General features: G+C 64.3%; 3 protein-coding genes across 3 annotated transcripts; all 3 read right to left on the reverse strand.

Annotated features, from left to right (window-relative positions):
- Positions 1-225: 225 nt before the first annotated feature.
- On the reverse strand, positions 226-2,790 carry HYAL2 (hyaluronidase 2). Its single transcript, XM_027886504.1, has 3 exons — positions 1,826-2,790; positions 1,074-1,163; positions 226-928 (listed from the first exon to the last, which is right to left on the reverse strand). Exons 1-3 carry the CDS (start codon positions 2,750-2,752, stop codon positions 530-532), a joined length of 1,416 nt encoding a protein of 471 aa, XP_027742305.1. The 5' UTR covers positions 2,753-2,790; the 3' UTR covers positions 226-529.
- Positions 2,791-6,287: 3,497 nt separating this feature from the next.
- TUSC2 (tumor suppressor 2, mitochondrial calcium regulator) lies at positions 6,288-10,991 on the reverse strand. The gene is made up of 3 exons (XM_027886416.1): positions 10,824-10,991; positions 10,550-10,670; positions 6,288-8,947 (listed from the first exon to the last, which is right to left on the reverse strand). The coding sequence occupies exons 1-3, from the start codon at positions 10,973-10,975 to the stop codon at positions 8,882-8,884; spliced, it is 339 nt and encodes a 112-aa protein (XP_027742217.1). The 5' UTR covers positions 10,976-10,991; the 3' UTR covers positions 6,288-8,881.
- A 396-nt stretch (positions 10,992-11,387) lies between these two features.
- RASSF1 (Ras association domain family member 1) lies at positions 11,388-16,951 on the reverse strand. The gene is made up of 6 exons (XM_027886415.1): positions 16,702-16,951; positions 15,524-15,639; positions 13,195-13,299; positions 12,824-13,112; positions 12,143-12,258; positions 11,388-12,032 (listed from the first exon to the last, which is right to left on the reverse strand). Exons 1-6 carry the CDS (start codon positions 16,949-16,951, stop codon positions 11,886-11,888), a joined length of 1,023 nt encoding a protein of 340 aa, XP_027742216.1. The 3' UTR covers positions 11,388-11,885.
- Positions 16,952-17,081: the final 130 nt, after the last annotated feature.

Raw genomic sequence — 17,081 nt, forward strand, 5'->3', positions numbered from 1 at the left:
TGGGTGGCCCGACCGTGGCTACCCACGCCGCTCCATGCCGGGAGCTCCCACCCTCAGAACGCCTTCCCCGAGCGGCTCTGGCCCCACGGGGAGAGATCCCACCCCTGCTGGGCCTCTCCCGAGCTTCACACCCACCGCCCAGCACTCTCACCCCACAGTGGCAATGTCTGGGAGCTGGGTGACCCGTGGCCTTCCCCTCCGCCCCAAATCAGCCCACACCTCTCCCTCGGACCAGCTTTATTCGAGGTAAAGCACTTGAGAGTGGGGCAGCACACAGGGGCTCAGCACCACACAGAACCCACTCCCCGCCCCCATGTCCCACTTGCCCCCATCCCTCTCCTTACAACAGGAGAGGGGTCCCCCTCCTCCCTCCATCCCCATTGCAGCAGGGAGGGCAGAGATGGGGCAAAACAGCTCTCCCCTCACAGTGAAGGGCAGCCCCCCATAACAAGCTGCCTCCCAGGCAGGGTAGTGATAATCTTAAATAGGCCCCTACACCACAGAAAGGGGCAGCTCAGTCCAGCGGGGGTCAGCACCAGCTTGCAAGCAGCAACAGCACCCCAAGTCCTAGTGGTGCCATGAGCCCAGGGGAACCATTGCCAAGGCCAGTGGGTGTCTGACAGCTACTGCCCTGCCAGCCCTGGTAGCAGTGGCAGTGAAAGTGGGTCCGTAGGAAGAGGATATCAGCAGGGGACAGCTGGCCCTCGACCCAGAAGAGGGGGTGCTTGGGGTGGTCTGCATCCCGGCGCCGCAGCTGGAAGTTGGTGGAGTTGAGGTGGAGGAAGACGTCGGCGGTGCTGTTCTGGCGCAGGCAGCGCCCCTGGCCCTGGCACAGTGTTTTGCTGCAGAGCTCTGCTGCTGTTGAGACATTCACGACGTAGCGCCCCAGGTCCCCCTCCAGGTAGTTCTTCAAAGTCTGACACAACTCCTAGGGGAAAGGGAGCACCAGGGGCATGTTGGTGTGACACAGGGAGAGAAGCATCTCAGACAGAGAGGACAGCTCAGCCACTGGTCCTCCCCCTCTGGGGGCAGGTGAGCCTTTCACCCATCATCCACCTCCCATGCAGACCTACCCGGTTTTTGGCGTCATCCGCCTCACCCCAGAAAATGGCTCCAGCTGCACCCAGTGCTGCGCTCTCTCCGACGGTGGAGATCAGGTCCAGCTGTGGGGACAGAGCCTGGTTAGTGCCCACAGACCCCACACAGCACCCACACTCCCAGCACAGTGTGCTCCAAAGTGTCCACTGCAGGGCTGGGGAGACAAGGTCCACCCCTGCTTTGAGCCACAGGGAGAGGGGACTGTCCCAGATCCTGGGGGACAAGACTTCCCAACACTGCCCTCCTCATCAGGGGTTAAGCCAGCACAGGACAGGGGCTGTGGGCTCACATACCCCAGGGTCCTGGCTGCCAGGACCTATCAGTCTTGCAGTACCTCCCAGGCACTTCCCTGGCAGTGGTGACCACTGGTGCCAGTTCTGCTGACAGACACCCCATACCTAAGGGAAGCAGTTTGTGGCATCCTATCATCCAGTCACAAGGGGGCTGAGCTGGGGGGGTGGGTCTCCCATGCTGACACCCCTTGAAGGGAAGGAAGCAGGGCTGAGCACCCCTTGGGTTCCCTGGGACCAGCCCCATGCCAAAGGGTGCTGCTCCCCACCCCACACAGAGACAGCCACAGCAGTACCATGAGGGCAGACACCAGTCACCAGAGCCACTCTGCTCCAGGGGAGCAAGATGGATCACTGGCAGCAGAACCACCTCAGCTGACCCCAAAGTCCAGATGCCTAGGGCTTGGGATAAGGATGTCCCTGTAGTGCAGCCCTACCTGGCTGAGCACATTCAGCTTGCGGATGAAGGTGGGCCGGGTGTAGACAAAGACAGGCAGGGAGTAGTTGTCATGGTGCTGCTGGGAGATGCGTATGGCCTCCATCACCCGTGCCCGCACAAACTTGCGGATGTTGGGAGTGGAGTCCAGGAGCGGGTCGAGGTAGATGGAGGGGTAGAGCGCCGTGCTCTCCTTCCAGAGCCACACCAGCTGGTCATTGCGGGTCTTCTCGACGTCCGGGCATTGCCCAGTGTAGCTTTCCTTGTTCTTGCTGTAGTCATGGTTGTAGCAATCAGGGAACAGGTAGAACCCCCAGAGCTGCTTCGGTCGGATGCTCTTGGCCTTGCGCAGGGTCCTCACCATGAACTCCTGGGCAGCTGACTCAAACTCGAACACTGCCTGCTTGTTCACCATCTCACGGGTCCAGTTTCGGTTACGCTCGAACACCAGACTCTGTGACACCTCCCGGTAGATGTCCTTGGGCTTCCAGTTGCGAGCCCAGACAGGCCGCCACTCTTCCCAGTCAATGACGGCCAGCCCTTCCCTGGTGGGCGACTGGATGTACTTGGTGATGCCGTCCTCAAGGCGGTCCAGGTGCTCCAACAGGTTGCTGTTTTGGGGGACACCACCATTGACGGGCACACCCTGGCGAGTGTAGTAGGGGTAGAGTCCCAGGCGCTCCTTGTAGAAGATGGTGAGGTCCTGCCGCACAAAGCCTTCATTGGGGGAGGCGTCCAGATCGAAGATGCTGAAGTCAAACTCCACCTGGAAGCGGGGCTTGCAGTCCTGGGTGGGCACGTTCCAGGCCACCAGGAAGGGGCGGCGGGTGACATGGGGGGAGGCCGACGGCTTCTCGGGAGGCTGCCGGGCCAGGGCCAGCAGGGCCAGCCAGGGCACCACCGCCGCCACCGCGCAGCCCCCGCGCATCCTGCCCGGCGGAGCCTGGGGGCGGCGGGAGACGGGGGGTCAGGAGCGGGGCAGGCAGGCGGGGGTGCAGGCAGGGGCGGGTCTGCCCGCACCCCCCAAGGCAGACCCCGACCCAAGGCCCCTCCCGCGGCAGAGAGGTGAGCTGAGCCCCCCGGGGGGGTGCTGGCTCCCAGGAATCCCGGTTCCAAGCGGCTTCGCTCGCTCCGTCTCCCGTTCCCGCTTCCCGGCGCTCCCGCGGGTGCCGGCGCGGTGCCGCCTTTGTTCGCGGCCGGCAGACAAAGCGCCGGGGCGCGGCCCCCCGCGGCCCCGCTCGCTCCCCGCGCGGCTCTCACCGCGCCTCAGGCCATTCCCCGCCGCGGGCTCCAGCGCCGCCGCCTCCCCCCGCCGCCGCTTTTAAACCTCCCGGCGCGCACCACCCGCGGGGGCGCCGCCCCCCACTCGCCCGGCCCCGCCCCTGCGCCCCTCCCGCGCCGCGCCGCGCCGGGCTGGCGGCGTCGACTGCCGCGGGGCCCCGGGGGCCGCGGGCCGGCGGCGGAGCTCCGCCGCACACACACACCTCGGCGGGACCGCCGCACCGGGCAACCGGAGACACCCCCCCCCGGTCCCGACGCGCTTGGTATGGCCCGGGAGGACCCGCCCCCCCACGCGACGGAAGGGGGCGGGGCGGGGCTGCGGCGGGGGCCGGTAGGGGGCGCTGCGGGGCGCGGGGCGGGCGCGAGGGGATCCCAAAACCCGGGTCTGTGGAGACCCCGAAACCCCAAAACAGAGGTGAACCCGGGTCTGTAGTGACCCCAGAACAGCGATGACCCCAGGACTGTGGCACCCCTAGCATTGTGTCCCCAGGGTGGTGGTAACCTCGGAATCATTGTCACTCCAAAACGGTGGTGACCCCAGAACGTTGGTAACACCAGGACTGTGGTGGTCCCACGGTGGTGATGACCGCAGGATCATGGTGTCCCCAAAACAGTGGTGACCCCAGAACGGTGGTGACCTCAGGGTGGTGGTGTTCCCAGGATCAACATCACCCCAAAACACTGACTCCAGAATGGTGGTGACACCAGGATGCTGTAGCGGGATCATGTCCCCAAAATGGTGGTGATCTTAGGATGGTGGTGACTCCAAAGTGATAGCAACCTCAGAATGCTGGTGTCCCCAAGGCAGTGGTGATCTCGGAATAGCGGTGTCCCCACAACAGTGGTGTCCCCACAACAGTGGTTTCCCCAGAGCAGTGGTGTGCCCACAACAGCAGTGTCCCCAGGACAGTGGTGACCCCGGGGCGGTGCCGTGCCGGACAGGACATCCTGTTCAGGGCTGGGGCAATCGGTGCTGCTGACTCAGCCACGACCCCGTGGGTTTCCTGCCCAGAGGGGACAAAGGAGGCCATGGAAGCAGCAGAGCTGGGGGACCTTCCTTCCCAGGACACTGCTGAGGCTCCAGAAGGTCCCCCCAGATGGGCAGCGGGACAGGCAGGGCTCGGGGACCAGCCATGTGGCAATCCCTGTGTCCTGCCTGTCCTCTGCCTGCTCTGGCCAGGGCTGGCCCCGGCAGGCTGGGGGCCATCGGGGTGCCCCGCAGAGGAAGCACTGGAGAGCGAGGGTGTGCCGGGGCTGAGGGGGGAAGGAAGCGGGGCTGAATCTACGGAAACATTCCCCAGCCGCCCGCCAGCTCCTCAGGGATCGGGCGGGAGCACCAAGCTCAGCATTGTTCGGTGTCAGCCCCTGGTGCCGCCACTGCCGAGCCCTGTCCGCAGGCACCCGCAGATGGCTCCAGTTAGTGACACCACTCGGGTGCCAGCTTTTGTGGTGAAGCTCCCACCGAGAGGGTGACAGTACTGCCAGGGATGGGCACTGCGTCCAGGCCGGCCACTCCGAGTCCAGGCTGTATGCCATAGCTCGGCCCAGCCTGTGGGCAACACCAGGCACTGGCTGGGAGAGGGGCAGGGAAGGTCGGCCGCTGCCCGTTGGCTGCCAAAACACTTGGGAGAGATTGTGGGGAGCCAAGCAGTCCCAGCGCTGCAGGCGCTGCCCTTCCCCTCTGGGCAGTAAACAGGCTCCCTTCGCCAGCAGCAGAAACGCCTAAAATTTTCCATCCTCCTCGTGCGAAGGTACCCAGCCCCCCCGGCAGAGGGGTGGACAGAGGGTCACAGCTTTCCACTGCTGGAAGTCCTCAATGTGACGCAGTTTCTCACTGTTGTCCCCTGACTGGGGCTCCACACTGCCTGATTCGGTTTCCCTCCTTGCTTCCAGAAGACTCTAGATTTTGGGAGGGGGCAGCTGGACAGATCCACCCTGCTGAGCATGAGATCATTTTAAGTCATTCGCAGATGGGCGCAAGAGAGGAGAAGGGTGCAGGGCGGCAGCGGTGGGCAGTGCCCAGGGTGAGCCGAGCAGGTGAGCTGTTCCTTGCAGGCAGCAGGGAGGATGGGAATCCCTCCCTCATGGGAGCAAAGATAACGGGGCGTGAGTCACATCCGCTTGTGCCAGACAGGTCCGGGCAAGGTGCATAAGGAGCTCAGCTTGGGGATGGGGCAGCCAGGAAGCCAGGAGGAGATGCCGGCACCTGCCTCTACCCTTGGGCTGGGGGCTCCAGGCATGGCCCTGCCCCACGGGCAGCAGGAGGGCACTGGGCTGGCCCCAGCAGACATAGAGATGCTCACAGAACCAGAGATCCACAGCCACTGCCCCGAGAAACCTCACCGAGCCATAACACCCTGCACAGCCACCATGATCCATCACACCCTTCAAAGCCACCATGATCCATCCATCTCTCCTGGACTGCTATGGATCAACAGGCTAAAGTTGCGCAGCCTCACCCCCCGCCAGCCGGAGCGCTGGCAGGACAAATGACCACTCACTCATTGCAGCTCTCGTCAGCGGCTCATTTCCGAGCCGGCTTGTGCAGAGGAAATGATGAGAGGTGACGGTGGCCACAGGAAAACATTTGTGGGGCTGTCAGGGACAGGACATGGGGTACAAAGTGAGATCACACTCATCCCACGGACAGCCGGCAGCGCTCGGAGGACGGGAGGCTTCCCAGCACAGGGCCTGGAAGTCGTCAGGCCCCCGTGATTAATGAGACACTGATTTGGCAGGACAGGCGAGGAAGGAGCGGACAGGCGGATCCTACACCCCCCCGCGAGGCTCAGGCAGTGCCACGGCAAGAGTAGCCTGAGGCTGGGCTGCCTTCAAACCTCCAGACCTCCCTCCCCATACTGGAGGAGAGAGGGTCCTGAGCTCCAACCCTCGGGGCTGAACAAGGAAATTACACAGATTAGACTTTGTTATATATTTAAAGGATGTTATGGCAGCTACAAGTAAAGTCACAGCCTGACAAAGCCACCAACTCCTGCCAGTGCCATGTGCCAACTGGAGCACCTGGAAATGGCTGTGACCCACGGGTCCTTCACCACCAGTTCAGCCACATATGCAAAAACATCCCCCTCCTACAAAAACAGGGGGCTCGAAATGCTGGTGGCAAAACCCTACTCTCCTTGGGCACAGCCTCCCTCCCCAGTAAGGCAGCTCTTGGACTTGCAGGCTCTACAAATAATTTTATTGAAATTTAACAAAAGTGGACAGATGCACTGGGAGGAAGGACCGTAAATAGTGTACATTTCCCAAACCCATGGGTCCTACCCACACGCTAGAGGAGCAAGGAGCCTAGTGTCAGTGAGTACGGCTACACATCCACACGGGAAAGCACAACATCGCACAGAAATCATTAAAAAAAAAAAAAGAATCAAAAGGAAAACTTTCCTTTTTTTTTTTTTTTTTTTGCTTGCTCCAACACCACAGTGGACACAAATACTATTTACAGTGACCTTCACATTTTTAAGACCCCTCCAGGTGCTCCCAAGGCCCTGCTGCTGCAGGAAGGCTGGAGGGGGCCTGGGGGCTGGCTGCTGTGGGGACCAGCCTGGGAAGAAACGGGGCAGGATGCAGCTTGTTGGCAGCCTGCAGAGGTTCGCTGCCACTCCCATGACACTAGAGGGGTATAGGGGTGGGAGAAGGCGTGTTTTTTCGGGGAAGCATGTTTAATGCCCTGGGGGAAGGGTAGGCAGCCTGTCAGGAAGGACAAAAGCATCCTTGCTAAGCCAGTCTTAGTCTCTGCCCCCTCCCCTGGTGTTCAACCCTGCCTTCCCAGCAGATTTTCGGCTGACAGCCCTGTGAGGGGCTCCCCACTGGGACAGGCAAACAGCACTGACCCCCTCCCCAATCCTCTTTCGTCTTCCCCAGTACCCACAGTGGGTTAAGTGCAGCTTCCTGTGCCCTCAGAGAGCAGTGGGACACAGACGGCACAGACAGTGCGACCGTGGTTTTCTCTCCTCTTTCTGGGGACAGCAGCTCCTGCTCTCCTGCAGAGCCTGAGGGGATGCCCTGCCCAGGGAGCTCCAGCCTGGGAGAAACTCAGGAGCAGGTGGTGTGAATAAGAAACACTTCAGTGGGGGATTGTTTTAAGACAAGACTCTTTCAAGCAAGCAGAACAAAAGATGTCGAGAGAAGTGCCCAGCATCACAGTGTACATGAGCCCTGCCCTCCCACTTTCCAGCTTGGTGGCAGCCAGCACATCCACTTCACCCTGCGTGCTCGCTCCTGCCGATGGGAACAGCGGGTGGAGGGACGTGAAGGGAAGAGGTGGTGACAGGAAGACGGCAACAGCCACGCCGCTGTTATCTCCCCGAAGCCGGGAATGTGGCCCCGCGCCCGGGCGGCTCTCAACGGACGCGGCGATGGATACATCCAACGTAGACAGTGACGGGGCTGGCAGCCAAGTGCCAGCAGCTTAAATTAAAAATCGAGGTAGCAAACGTCTGAAGTGCTTAGAAAGTAAATAAGTTCTGGGACGAAAGAGGAGGAAAGCCGAGCCGGCTGCTGTGGGGAGCAGGCTCTGACCCACTTTAAAGCTGTGCCTGCTGCCGGTCCTCCTCTGCCTGCCCGGTCCAGGCATAGCCAAGCAGGGAGGAGGGGCTCCTTGTGCTGGCAAGGGGCATTTGGGGTCAGGCCTTTCCCCCAGCACCTGGCAACACACAGGAGTGAGAGCTTTTTCGGTGCCACCAAGACCTCGTGCAGGAGGGAAGAGAGAAGAGCAGAACCTTCCAAGGCGGGGTAGAAATTCCCCCTTTAAAGTGCATTGCGCTTCCCCTCTGCCGCCAGCTGGGATGGGGAGGAACCACAGTTCACATCGCCAGGGAGATTTCCAAGCTGGGGCAGGTACACCAATTGATTGTTTCGGGGGACAGGAAAGGAAGAGAGAGGATTCCTTTCCTGCTTGGCTCAGTCAAGGTCCACCCTCCAGGGAGGTAAGTTCAAACAGCAGCGGGGGGCGAGGACACTGCCTGGCAGCCTGGCCCTGCAGCGGGTGAGGGACGGTGCTCAGCAGGAGCCAGCGTGCCAATGGGGGAGGCAAGTCTGCTGCAGAGCTGGGACCCTGCTGCCACCAGCAGTGGCTATGGACTGCAGAGATCTCCAGCAGGCAGCAGCAAAGCTAACCTTCCCAGAGCCAGCATAAGCAGGGAAACTTACAGGGGAAAGAGACTGAGGTCCAGGAGAGAGGCATCTGATCTCCATCCCCTTCCCAAGAGGAATGCAACAGCCAGCCAGATGTGCTTCAAGACCCCTCAGCCTGCCCTGTTCATCCTCCATCAACGGACCCATCCAGGGGAGCATCACCTCACACCCACGTCAAGGGACACACTGCAACACTGGCCATCTAACCTGCGGGCCCCAGAGGCCTCGGGCAGCGGGTCACCGTGCCCTGGCCCTCCCTGGGCCGCATACCTGAGAAGCAGGGGGTTCTCTACGGTGAGAAGTGTGGGCTCGCTCTCCTTTTAACAGCTCACACACAGCAGCTCGTTTGCAGTTCCAGTTACCCATCACACGTGGGCTACAGGCTACAAAAGGTATTTTAGTCTTCTGACTCAAGCGAGGATGTTTTTAAGCAGTTGTTGCACAAGGTCACCCATCTCCTGCGAGGGCCTGCTCCGTCCTGCCTCACCTCCGGGCGAGGGGAGAGCCACTGTCCTGCCGTGCGCCCGGAGTCCTCCTCGGGTGGGAACATGGTGCAGCCCGGCCGGCGAGGCTGGGAGTGGTGGGGCAGGGCCTCCTGCCCGCAGGCAGAGATGTCTGGGACTCACACCTCGCAGATGATCACCGGGAAATCCACGTGAATGCGAGGGTGCTCTAGTTTCACTATGCCCTGAAAGAAGAGTCAGAGTGGTGATCAGAAAAGGACTGGCAAATGACACGCCTGAGTCCTGCCAGTCACCCCAGGACAGAGGACGTTGTGCCCTCCAGGAACCGCAAGGACCAGGGTCCAAAAAGCAGCTGTGACACGTGATAGGGCCTGAAGAGCAGCAGGCAGAGCACAGGCACTCTGCCCTTCGAACTCATCCCTGGAGAGCCCAGGGCAGCATGGCTGGCTGCCACACATGGCAGGGCGAGCAAGGAGGGAGCTGCTCTGCCAGGCACTGCCCGTGCAGCAGCTGGTGCGTGACTGGCAGATATCGGCCGTCCGGGCTTTTCATCCGGCACCTTCCATTCACGGGATTTAAAGGAATGAAAAGAGCTCTCTGAGGGAACGCAGCCGGGGCAGCTGGCACACAAGAAAAGCAGCTTTCTGTGCAGAGGGGAGGGGAGGCTGCTGAATGAACGCTCCCTCCACACCAGCCACAGGCACCATTCCCACGGCCCGTCCAAGCCTTCTCCTGTTACAGCACCAGGAGGAGCCACTGGAAGGTGGGGGGCTGGGGGTTGAAGGCGGGGAAGGAGCTCAGGGCTGGACTTGCAACCACAGAGCCAGAGCAAAGCCTGGGCTAGCAAAGGGCTCTTCAGCGCTGGTACCTGCTCTCTTTGGCTCAGCAAGCTTTGCAACTGCACAAGTTTCTACCCAGATCAACTAGAAGTCAGTCCCACAGCCTGAGGCTGCCTCTGCAACAACGTCAGTCCAGGAAGCAGCACCAAATCCTTCCCTCCATAACTGCCTGTGCAGTGTTCAGAGGGGTCCCACCTTGTTGGGGGGCTGCCCGCCCCTAAGAGCACACCAACAACTCATCCCACAGCTTGCTAGAGCCATGCCTTTCTGCTTACTTAGGAAAGACTCCTACAGAATGTCTCTCTCTAGCCCTGGTTTGATCCACCTTTTTCTCTTTTTATGCCCCCGAAAGTTTCCCTGCACACAGGCTATCCTGCCCCTGAACCAAGACCCTCTATTGGTGTCCCAGCCCCTGCCCAGCGTCACACCAGTTGCTTATTTTAAGAGGAGGCTTTTGCACTGAGGTGCAAAACACAAAGCTGTCATCACTACTGAGCAGCTGGAGGGGATGTGCCCACTCAGTGGGTGATGGGCTTTGGCTGCTGCTCCCCAAGGCAGGGCCTGGCCCTCTGCACTGACATGACATAGGCTGAGCCAGCACAGCTCCCCACACCTCATGGAAGGTGCCTGGCAACTCGGGTTAGCATGGCCATGAAGGGCTGCCTGGCACACTGTGCCCCACAACACACACCAGGCTGAGCTATTCCCCCCAGCCTGGCAGCTCTAAAAGGCTCAGGCACCGCTTCTCTCCGAAAAGGGCAGCTGGAGGGTGCCACCAACCCTCCCTCTTCTGTCACAGCCTCACCAGGTGACATAGGTGTGTGCCAGGACACACGGGAGTCATGGCTCTGAGGTAGAAACTGGGGGGAGGAGAAAGCCTCCACCCTCCCAAGATGCCCCGAGGGAAAAGCTTCCTGCAAAGCCGGGACTTCAGCTGTCACCGTGGCGCTTTACCCTCGCTGCCCCCCACCTTCCCCCACACCCCACCTGAGGTATCAGGTTCTTGTGGATCCTCTTCAGCTTGGCGCGCTTCCTCCCGTTCTTGGTGACGATTGTCTCCTCGTAGAACTCGTGAGCAAGGTCCCCGTCCTCATCGTAGTACATGGAGCTGCCGGGAGGAGAGGGGAGGGAGGCGGGTGGTTGAGAGCCGGGCCGGGGGCTGGGCAGGCCGGGCCTCCCCAGCCCTGGGGGGTTGTACCGACCACCCGCTGCGGTCCCGGCCCAGCAGCAGAGCCCCCCGCCCCCCTCTCCCCGCTCTCACCCGCGCCGTGTGAACACGAAGGGGGTGGCGGCGCGCGCGGCCCGCGCCCGGGCCAGGGCCTGCTGCCCGCCGGGGCCCTCGGGGCCGCCGCCGCCCGCCGCCGGCGAGGCGAAGGGCCACAGCCCCCGCGACTTGGAGCCGCTGGCGCCCATGGCGGGGGCGGCGGCGGCAGCGGCGGGAGCGGGGCCGGGGGGGAAGGGACGGGGCCGGCCCGGAGCCGCCCGGCGACACCGACCGAGCGCCGCCCGCGCCGCCGCTGCGCCACTTCCGCCGCCCGCCACACGTGACGGCGGCGCGGGCGCGCCCTCCTCCCCGCCCCGGTGCTCACGGGTTCGAGTCCCGCCGCTGCCGCTGTGCTCCCGGACCACGTGCGGGGACCCACGGCCCGCTGGCAGCGCGGGGCGCTCCGCGTCCCCTCCCTTCCCGCCCAGCCAAAGACACACCGCAGGCCAGGCCTCGTCACCAAGATGTCTTTATTGGTGCTCGATGCCCTGCTTCCCCACAGGGACAATCACTCATCCAGGGACATTCGTTCCCCAAAGACACCCAACTCCCCTGAGGATACCCATTCCCCGGGGGGCACTTGCTCCCTCCAGAACACCCACTCCTTTGGGGACACACACTCCCCGCGGGACACTTATTCCCTCCAGAACACCCACTCCTCTGGGGACACACACTCCCAGGTGACACTCGCTCCCTTCAGGACACCCACTCCCCTGGGGACATTCAAATCCCCAGGGGATACTCACTCCCCTCAGGACACCCACTCCTCTGGGGACACACACTCCTGGGTGACGCTCCCCTCTGAACACCCACTCCCCTGGGGACATCCAATCCCCCAGGTGACACTCGCTCCCTCAGGACACTCGTTCCCCTGGTTTCACCCACTCCCGGGTGACACTCGCTCCTTCCAGGCACTCCCACTCTCTGGGCCGGCCCCATAGGGGCTGTGACAGCCCGCCGGGTCCGCGGTGCCCCGTTCCACCCCCCTCCCCGGTGCCCCCACCCGCCGGCGGACGAGAGTCCCGGTGCACTGGCTGGCCTCGGTCGCGGGTGTCGCGGTCACCCCGGCGTGCGCGTGGCCAGCGCCTCCTGCATCTTCTGGCGGCAGCGGGCGTAGCGGTGCCGCAGCCGCCGCACGTGCTCCTCCTCCTCCCGCTGCAGGATGCGCAGGAAGTTGTGCAGCTCCGGCAGCGTGAAGGCGTCCCACTGCGGGCACAAGGGCTCCCATCGCGACGGGGACCTGCCGCGTTCCCCCCGCGGCCGCCCCCCCCCAGGGGTGCGGGTGCCAGCCCCCCTCCCCGTCCCCCCGCACTCACGTTCACCTCTCCGGTCTCGTTCTCCTTCAGGACGAAGCTCAGCACTTTCTCACTGGGGCCAGCCAGCAGCCGCAGCCGCAGGGGCTGCTCGTCGTCACCCAGCTTCCGCAGGTACACTGAAAGGGTGGCCACGGGTCACAGCGGGGACAACGCCAGGGGTACAGTGCCACCATGGGGACATAACCCTCTCAGGGACAACACTACCACTGGGAACACCACTTCCACGGCAGACTCTGCTGCCAGGGGGGACACACCCATGGTGACAAGGGACACTGCCACCTAAGGGGGGGATACCATTGCTGCAGGGATGCTGCCACCATGAGGATGCTGCCACCACAGGGATACCAACACCACAGAGTAAACTACTGACATAGGGGACTCTGCTGCCATGGGGGGGACAAGCGGGGATACCACTGCTACAGGGATGCTGCCAGCAGAGATGCTGCTACCCAGGCAAAGCTGCCACTATGGGGACACCACTGTCAGGGACGACACTGCTGCCATGATACTGCCACCATGGAGAATACCACCACCACTATGGGAACACCACTGCCTTGGGGATGCTGCCACCACGAGAGACACCATCATTCTGGGGACACTGTCACCACAGGGGAAACTGCCACTATGGGGACGCAGCCACCGCTGTGGGGACAGAGCCACCTTGCTTGTCAAGGGCACTACCTTGCTCATCCTTCTCAGACCTCTCGAAGAGAGCGAACTTGCGGGGATTGTCGACGACGGTGAACTTGCGGAGGAGGGCGTCGATGACCTCGCTGGCGCGGGTGTGCGACAGGATGTGCAGGTGCTTCACGGTGCCCTTGGGCAGGTAGAAGGACGTGCGGCGCTTCACGCCCTGGGTGTGCGGCCGCCCCGCCTGCAGGGCGGGACCCTTCTTGGTGGCCGGCACCGAGACAGGGCGCACCAGCTTCAGCTGCACCTTGATGAAGCCGGTGTAGGAGCCGTCCTTGTTCTGCGAGACACCAGTGGGGGGGTGAGTGGGAACAGAGCAAGGCACCACGCCTTCCCCGCCCGGCCCCGCGCTGGCCCCATACCAGGCTCATGAAGAGGTTGCTGTTGATCTGGCTGTTGTACTCCTTGATCCGCTGCTCCACCTGCGTCTGGTCCAGCTCTGTCTTCTCCCACTCGCTGGGCTCATCCTGTGTGACAGCAGCGGGGCTGAGCAGCACTGCCGGCGGGGGTGAGCTCCCCGCCTACCCCGGTTATCCCGCCGGCCCCCGGCCCATCCCGCAGCACCGACTGAAACACGCGCGGGCGGTTGCGCGGGGTTGCATCAGCCCGCCTGGCGCTGAGCTGGGCTGTGCCGGGGAAGCACAGCTGAGCTCACCGCGGCCCCAGCCCTGCTCTGGGGACACCGGCACCGGCCGTCCCCCCAGCCCTCTTCCCTGGGACTGCAGAGGTGGGTGAACTCGGCTGCGGGTACACCCGGGGCTGAGTGTCCCTTCCCGGCACCCCAGATCAGAGAGGCGTCCCCAAGGCAGAGCGCTGGCAGCCGCCAGCCCGGCACCAGGGCGTCTGGGCAGGCTGGGAGCCCGCGGGGACGCCCTGGGATTCGAGGCAGGAGGGCCGGGCCGGGGGTGCAGCCCGCCCATGCCGCCGGCACCCCACTTCAAAGTGCTGGCCCCACACAAGGGGGACTCAGGCGTCCCGCCTCGGCGTCCCTGCCACCCGCACCCACTAATGAGTGTTTACGTGGGGCTGCGGAGCTGCCACACAGTGTTGCACGAGTCCCCACGGCACTAAGGGGCTCCCAGCCCTGACAGCCACCCTACAGCATGCAGGCACTGCCGGACCCTGCGGGAGTCCCTGCAGGATGCGGACAGCTGTGAGGCTACCTGGGGGGCTCACCCTGGCACCCCCAAATGCTTTCCTTTGCCCTCTCTAGGAGCAACTCCAGGCTGGAGGACTTTGGGGTGGCTGTGCCAGACAGCAAAACCCCACTGACCCCACGGTGTCTCGCTCACCCCACATCCACCTGGACAGGGCCACCGTGTCCCATGGCATGGCCACACTCGTGGCCACTCTTGCTCACCCTCCAGCAGGGTGATGCTCACGCCCGTGCACACCCCATAGCAGACCCACACTCACTTCCCAGACAGGACTACCCACATCCCGTGTGTTCTCCACGCACCAAGCCCACTCTCGCCTGCTCCCCAGCACCCAGCCCCGAGGCCTCGATGATGTCACCCGTGTCCCCCCATGACGTCACGACCCCGGACCGACCTGGCGGCGGCGCGGGCGGCGACCGAGGGAGGTGCGGGCGGTGTAGAAGAGCTCGGGCTCGGAGTCGGAGTCCTCCTGGCTGCAGTAGCCGCTGCTGGCCGTGCTGCCCCCCGTGCCCCCCGCGCCGCCCCGCCGCAGGGCCAACGCCGCCGCCCCGCAGCCCCCGGCCCCGCTGCCCCCCGCCCCGGTCCCGGGCACGGCCCCGGTCCCGGCGGCGCTGGCGGAGGGCACGGCTCGGGCCGGCCGGCCCGCGGCCCCGCCAGGCCGGCGGGCACACGGGCACACCCGGCCCCGCGCCAGCCCGGCCGGCCCCCGGGCTGGGGCCCGGCTCGGTCCGCTCCCGGCTCGGCTCAGCCCGCTCCCGCTCCTGGGCCCGGCTCCGCTCAGCCCGGCCCTTGGCTCGGCTCGGCTCGGTCCGCTCCCGGTCCCTATCGCGGCTCGGCTCCGCCCGCTCCCGGGTCTCGGTCCCGGCTCAACTCCGCCCGACCCCAGTCTCAGTCCCGGCTCGGCTCAGCTCGGTCTCTATCGTTCTCCTGTCCCGGCTCAGTTCCGCCCGGTCCCTATCGCGGTCCCGGCTCGGCTCAGCCCGGTCCCTATCGCGGTCCCGGCTCGGCTCAGCGCGCCGTCCCTCGCGTTCTGCCCCGCTCCTGGCTCAGCGCGGTCCCAGGCGTGCCCCGCCCCGGCCCTGGGGCTGACGCGGGCCGGGGGCGGTGCGGCGGCCCCGCTTCCGGCGGTGACTTCACCCGCGCCCGCCCGGACACGGCTGTGCCCCGGCTCGGATGGGCTCGGTGCGGAGCGGGCAGCGCGGCACGGGCACGGCGCGGGCACAGCACACCCGGCATGGCACAGCTCAGCTCGGCACGGCTTCACACAGCCCAGCACAGCCGTGAAAGCCTTGGCACAGCCCGGCATGACACAGACTCACACAGCCCAGCAAAGCCCAGCTCAATCCAGCAAGGCTTGTCACAGCCTGGCATGGCACAGCCCAGCATGGCACACCAAAATCCAGCAAGGCTCAGCACAGCTGTGCCACGGCCTCACATGGCACAGCCTGGCATAGCCCCCCTACAACCCTGGGCAGCCTCCAAGGTTGGCCACCCCCTGCCCACCCTCTCCCTCAGAGACAGGCCCAGGCCTTACCACATTGGTGTCCTTCTCCAGCTCGTTGCCATCGTCCTCATCGCTGGTGCCTGGGGGGCCACTGCAGTCCAGCCGCACGAGGGCCCGGCACCGGTAGTGGCAGGTGAAGCTGCAATCTGGCAACAGGGATAGGACCAGTGTCACCACTACGGGTAGCCTGGGTGTCAGGGTCAGGGCACTGGTGCATGGTGGGACAAGGGCTGGCACACAGTGCCAGTAGTGGTACCAGCTGCCTGCCCCTGCAGTGCCCAGGGACCCAGAGGTAGCACCCATGTGGGACACGGTGCTGTGCCATGTGCTGGCTGGTCCTGTGGTGCCTGTGCTCCCTGCTGAGCTGGCCAGTGTAGGATGCTTAGTGCCTGGTACCAGGATGCCCAGTACTAGGATGCCCAGTATGGGTACCAGTGTGGTGTGCTCAGTACTGGGATGCCCAGTGGCCAGTGAGGATGCCCAGTGCTGGAATACCAGGTGCCCAGTACAGGGATGTGGGGTGCCTGGTGAGGGCATTCTGAATGGGGTTGCCCAGTGCCTGGTGCAGGTGCCCAGTATTGTGATGCCCAACTCAGTGGAAGTGCCTGGCATCAGGATGCCTGGTGGGAGTAATTGGTATCGAGGTGCCTGTGCAGGTGCCCAGTGCTGGGATGTTCAGTGCCCGATGTGGGTGCTTGGTGCCAGGATATCTGTGCCTAGTGATGGGGCACCTGGTGTTCACCTGGTGCCCACTACCAGGATGCTCAGTGCCTCCTGAGGATGTCCAGTGACTGGTGGGGTACCCTATGGCAGGATGCCTTGTGGCCACTGGGAGTGCCTGGTGGTGAGGTTGCCTGGTGGTGGGATTCCCAGTGCCAGGAAATCTGTGGCCAGTGGTGGGACACGAGGTGCTCGAGGGGGGTGCCGACTACCAGGATGCCCAGTGCCCTGTAGGGGGGCCTGATGGTGGGATGCCCGGTGAAAGAGGTCCCCGGTGCTGAGGGTGCCCAGAGGCGGGCTATCCGGTGCTCGGTGGGGTCCTCCAGTGCCGAGGAAGCAGAGTGATGGGATGCCCGGTGCCTGGCAGGGATGCCAGATGCCAGGATGCCCGATGGCGGGGGTGCCAGGTGCCGGGATGCCCGGTGCTCGGGGGCAGGATGCCGGCTGGCAGGGGTGCGGGGGGGCCCGGGGAGCGGCGCGGTACTCACAGCGGCACTGGAGGCTCTTCCTGCCGCCGCCCCAGATGAAGTCCCCGCAGAGATCGCACCAGGTGTGCAGCCCGCGGCGCCGCGGCTCGAAGCGGTGCCCGCCGCCCGGGACGGCCGTCAGCCGCGGGTCGGGATGCGCTCCGGGGCCGGGCCGGCGGGCCGGGCTGATGCGCAGCGCGTTGGTCCGTTCTAGGCGGCCCCGGCCCGGCCGCGGCTCCGGCTGCAGCTCCCGCAGCTCGATGAGTTCCATGCTCCGGCGGCCGCGGGCGCTGAGCGGTGGCGGGGCGGGGGCCGCCACCGGGGTCGGGGCCGGGGCGGGGACCGGGAGGAGCCGCCCTGTCCGGGTAGCGCGAGGGAAACTGAGGCAGGAGAAGGGGAGA

This window comes from Empidonax traillii, unplaced genomic scaffold, assembly GCF_003031625.1.
Source record: "Empidonax traillii isolate 1590-97213 ecotype Southwest subspecies unplaced genomic scaffold, ASM303162v1 scaffold187:size1931383, whole genome shotgun sequence".
NCBI lineage: Eukaryota > Metazoa > Chordata > Aves > Passeriformes > Tyrannidae > Empidonax > Empidonax traillii.

Coding starts and splice junctions, on each gene's coding strand:
- HYAL2 (XM_027886504.1), bottom strand. CDS start 2,752: ATGCGCGGGGGCTGCGCGGTGGCGGCGGTGGTGCCCTGGCTGGCCCTG. Junction 1,164..1,825: donor AGCTGAATGTGCTCAGCCAG/GTAGGGCTGCAC, acceptor CTGTCCCCACAG/CTGGACCTGATCTCCACCGT. Junction 929..1,073: donor CGGATGACGCCAAAAACCGG/GTAGGTCTGCAT, acceptor CCTTTCCCCTAG/GAGTTGTGTCAGACTTTGAA.
- TUSC2 (XM_027886416.1), bottom strand. CDS start 10,975: ATGGGCGCCAGCGGCTCCAAGTCGCGGGGGCTGTGGCCCTTCGCCTCG. Junction 10,671..10,823: donor TTCGTGTTCACACGGCGCGG/GTGAGAGCGGGG, acceptor TCCTCCCGGCAG/CTCCATGTACTACGATGAGG. Junction 8,948..10,549: donor ACAAGAACCTGATACCTCAG/GTGGGGTGTGGG, acceptor CTCTTCTTTCAG/GGCATAGTGAAACTAGAGCA.
- RASSF1 (XM_027886415.1), bottom strand. CDS start 16,951: ATGGAACTCATCGAGCTGCGGGAGCTGCAGCCGGAGCCGCGGCCGGGC. Junction 12,259..12,823: donor GTCTGAGAAGGATGAGCAAG/GTAGTGCCCTTG, acceptor CCACCCTTTCAG/TGTACCTGCGGAAGCTGGGT. Junction 12,033..12,142: donor ACGAGACCGGAGAGGTGAAC/GTGAGTGCGGGG, acceptor TTGTGCCCGCAG/TGGGACGCCTTCACGCTGCC.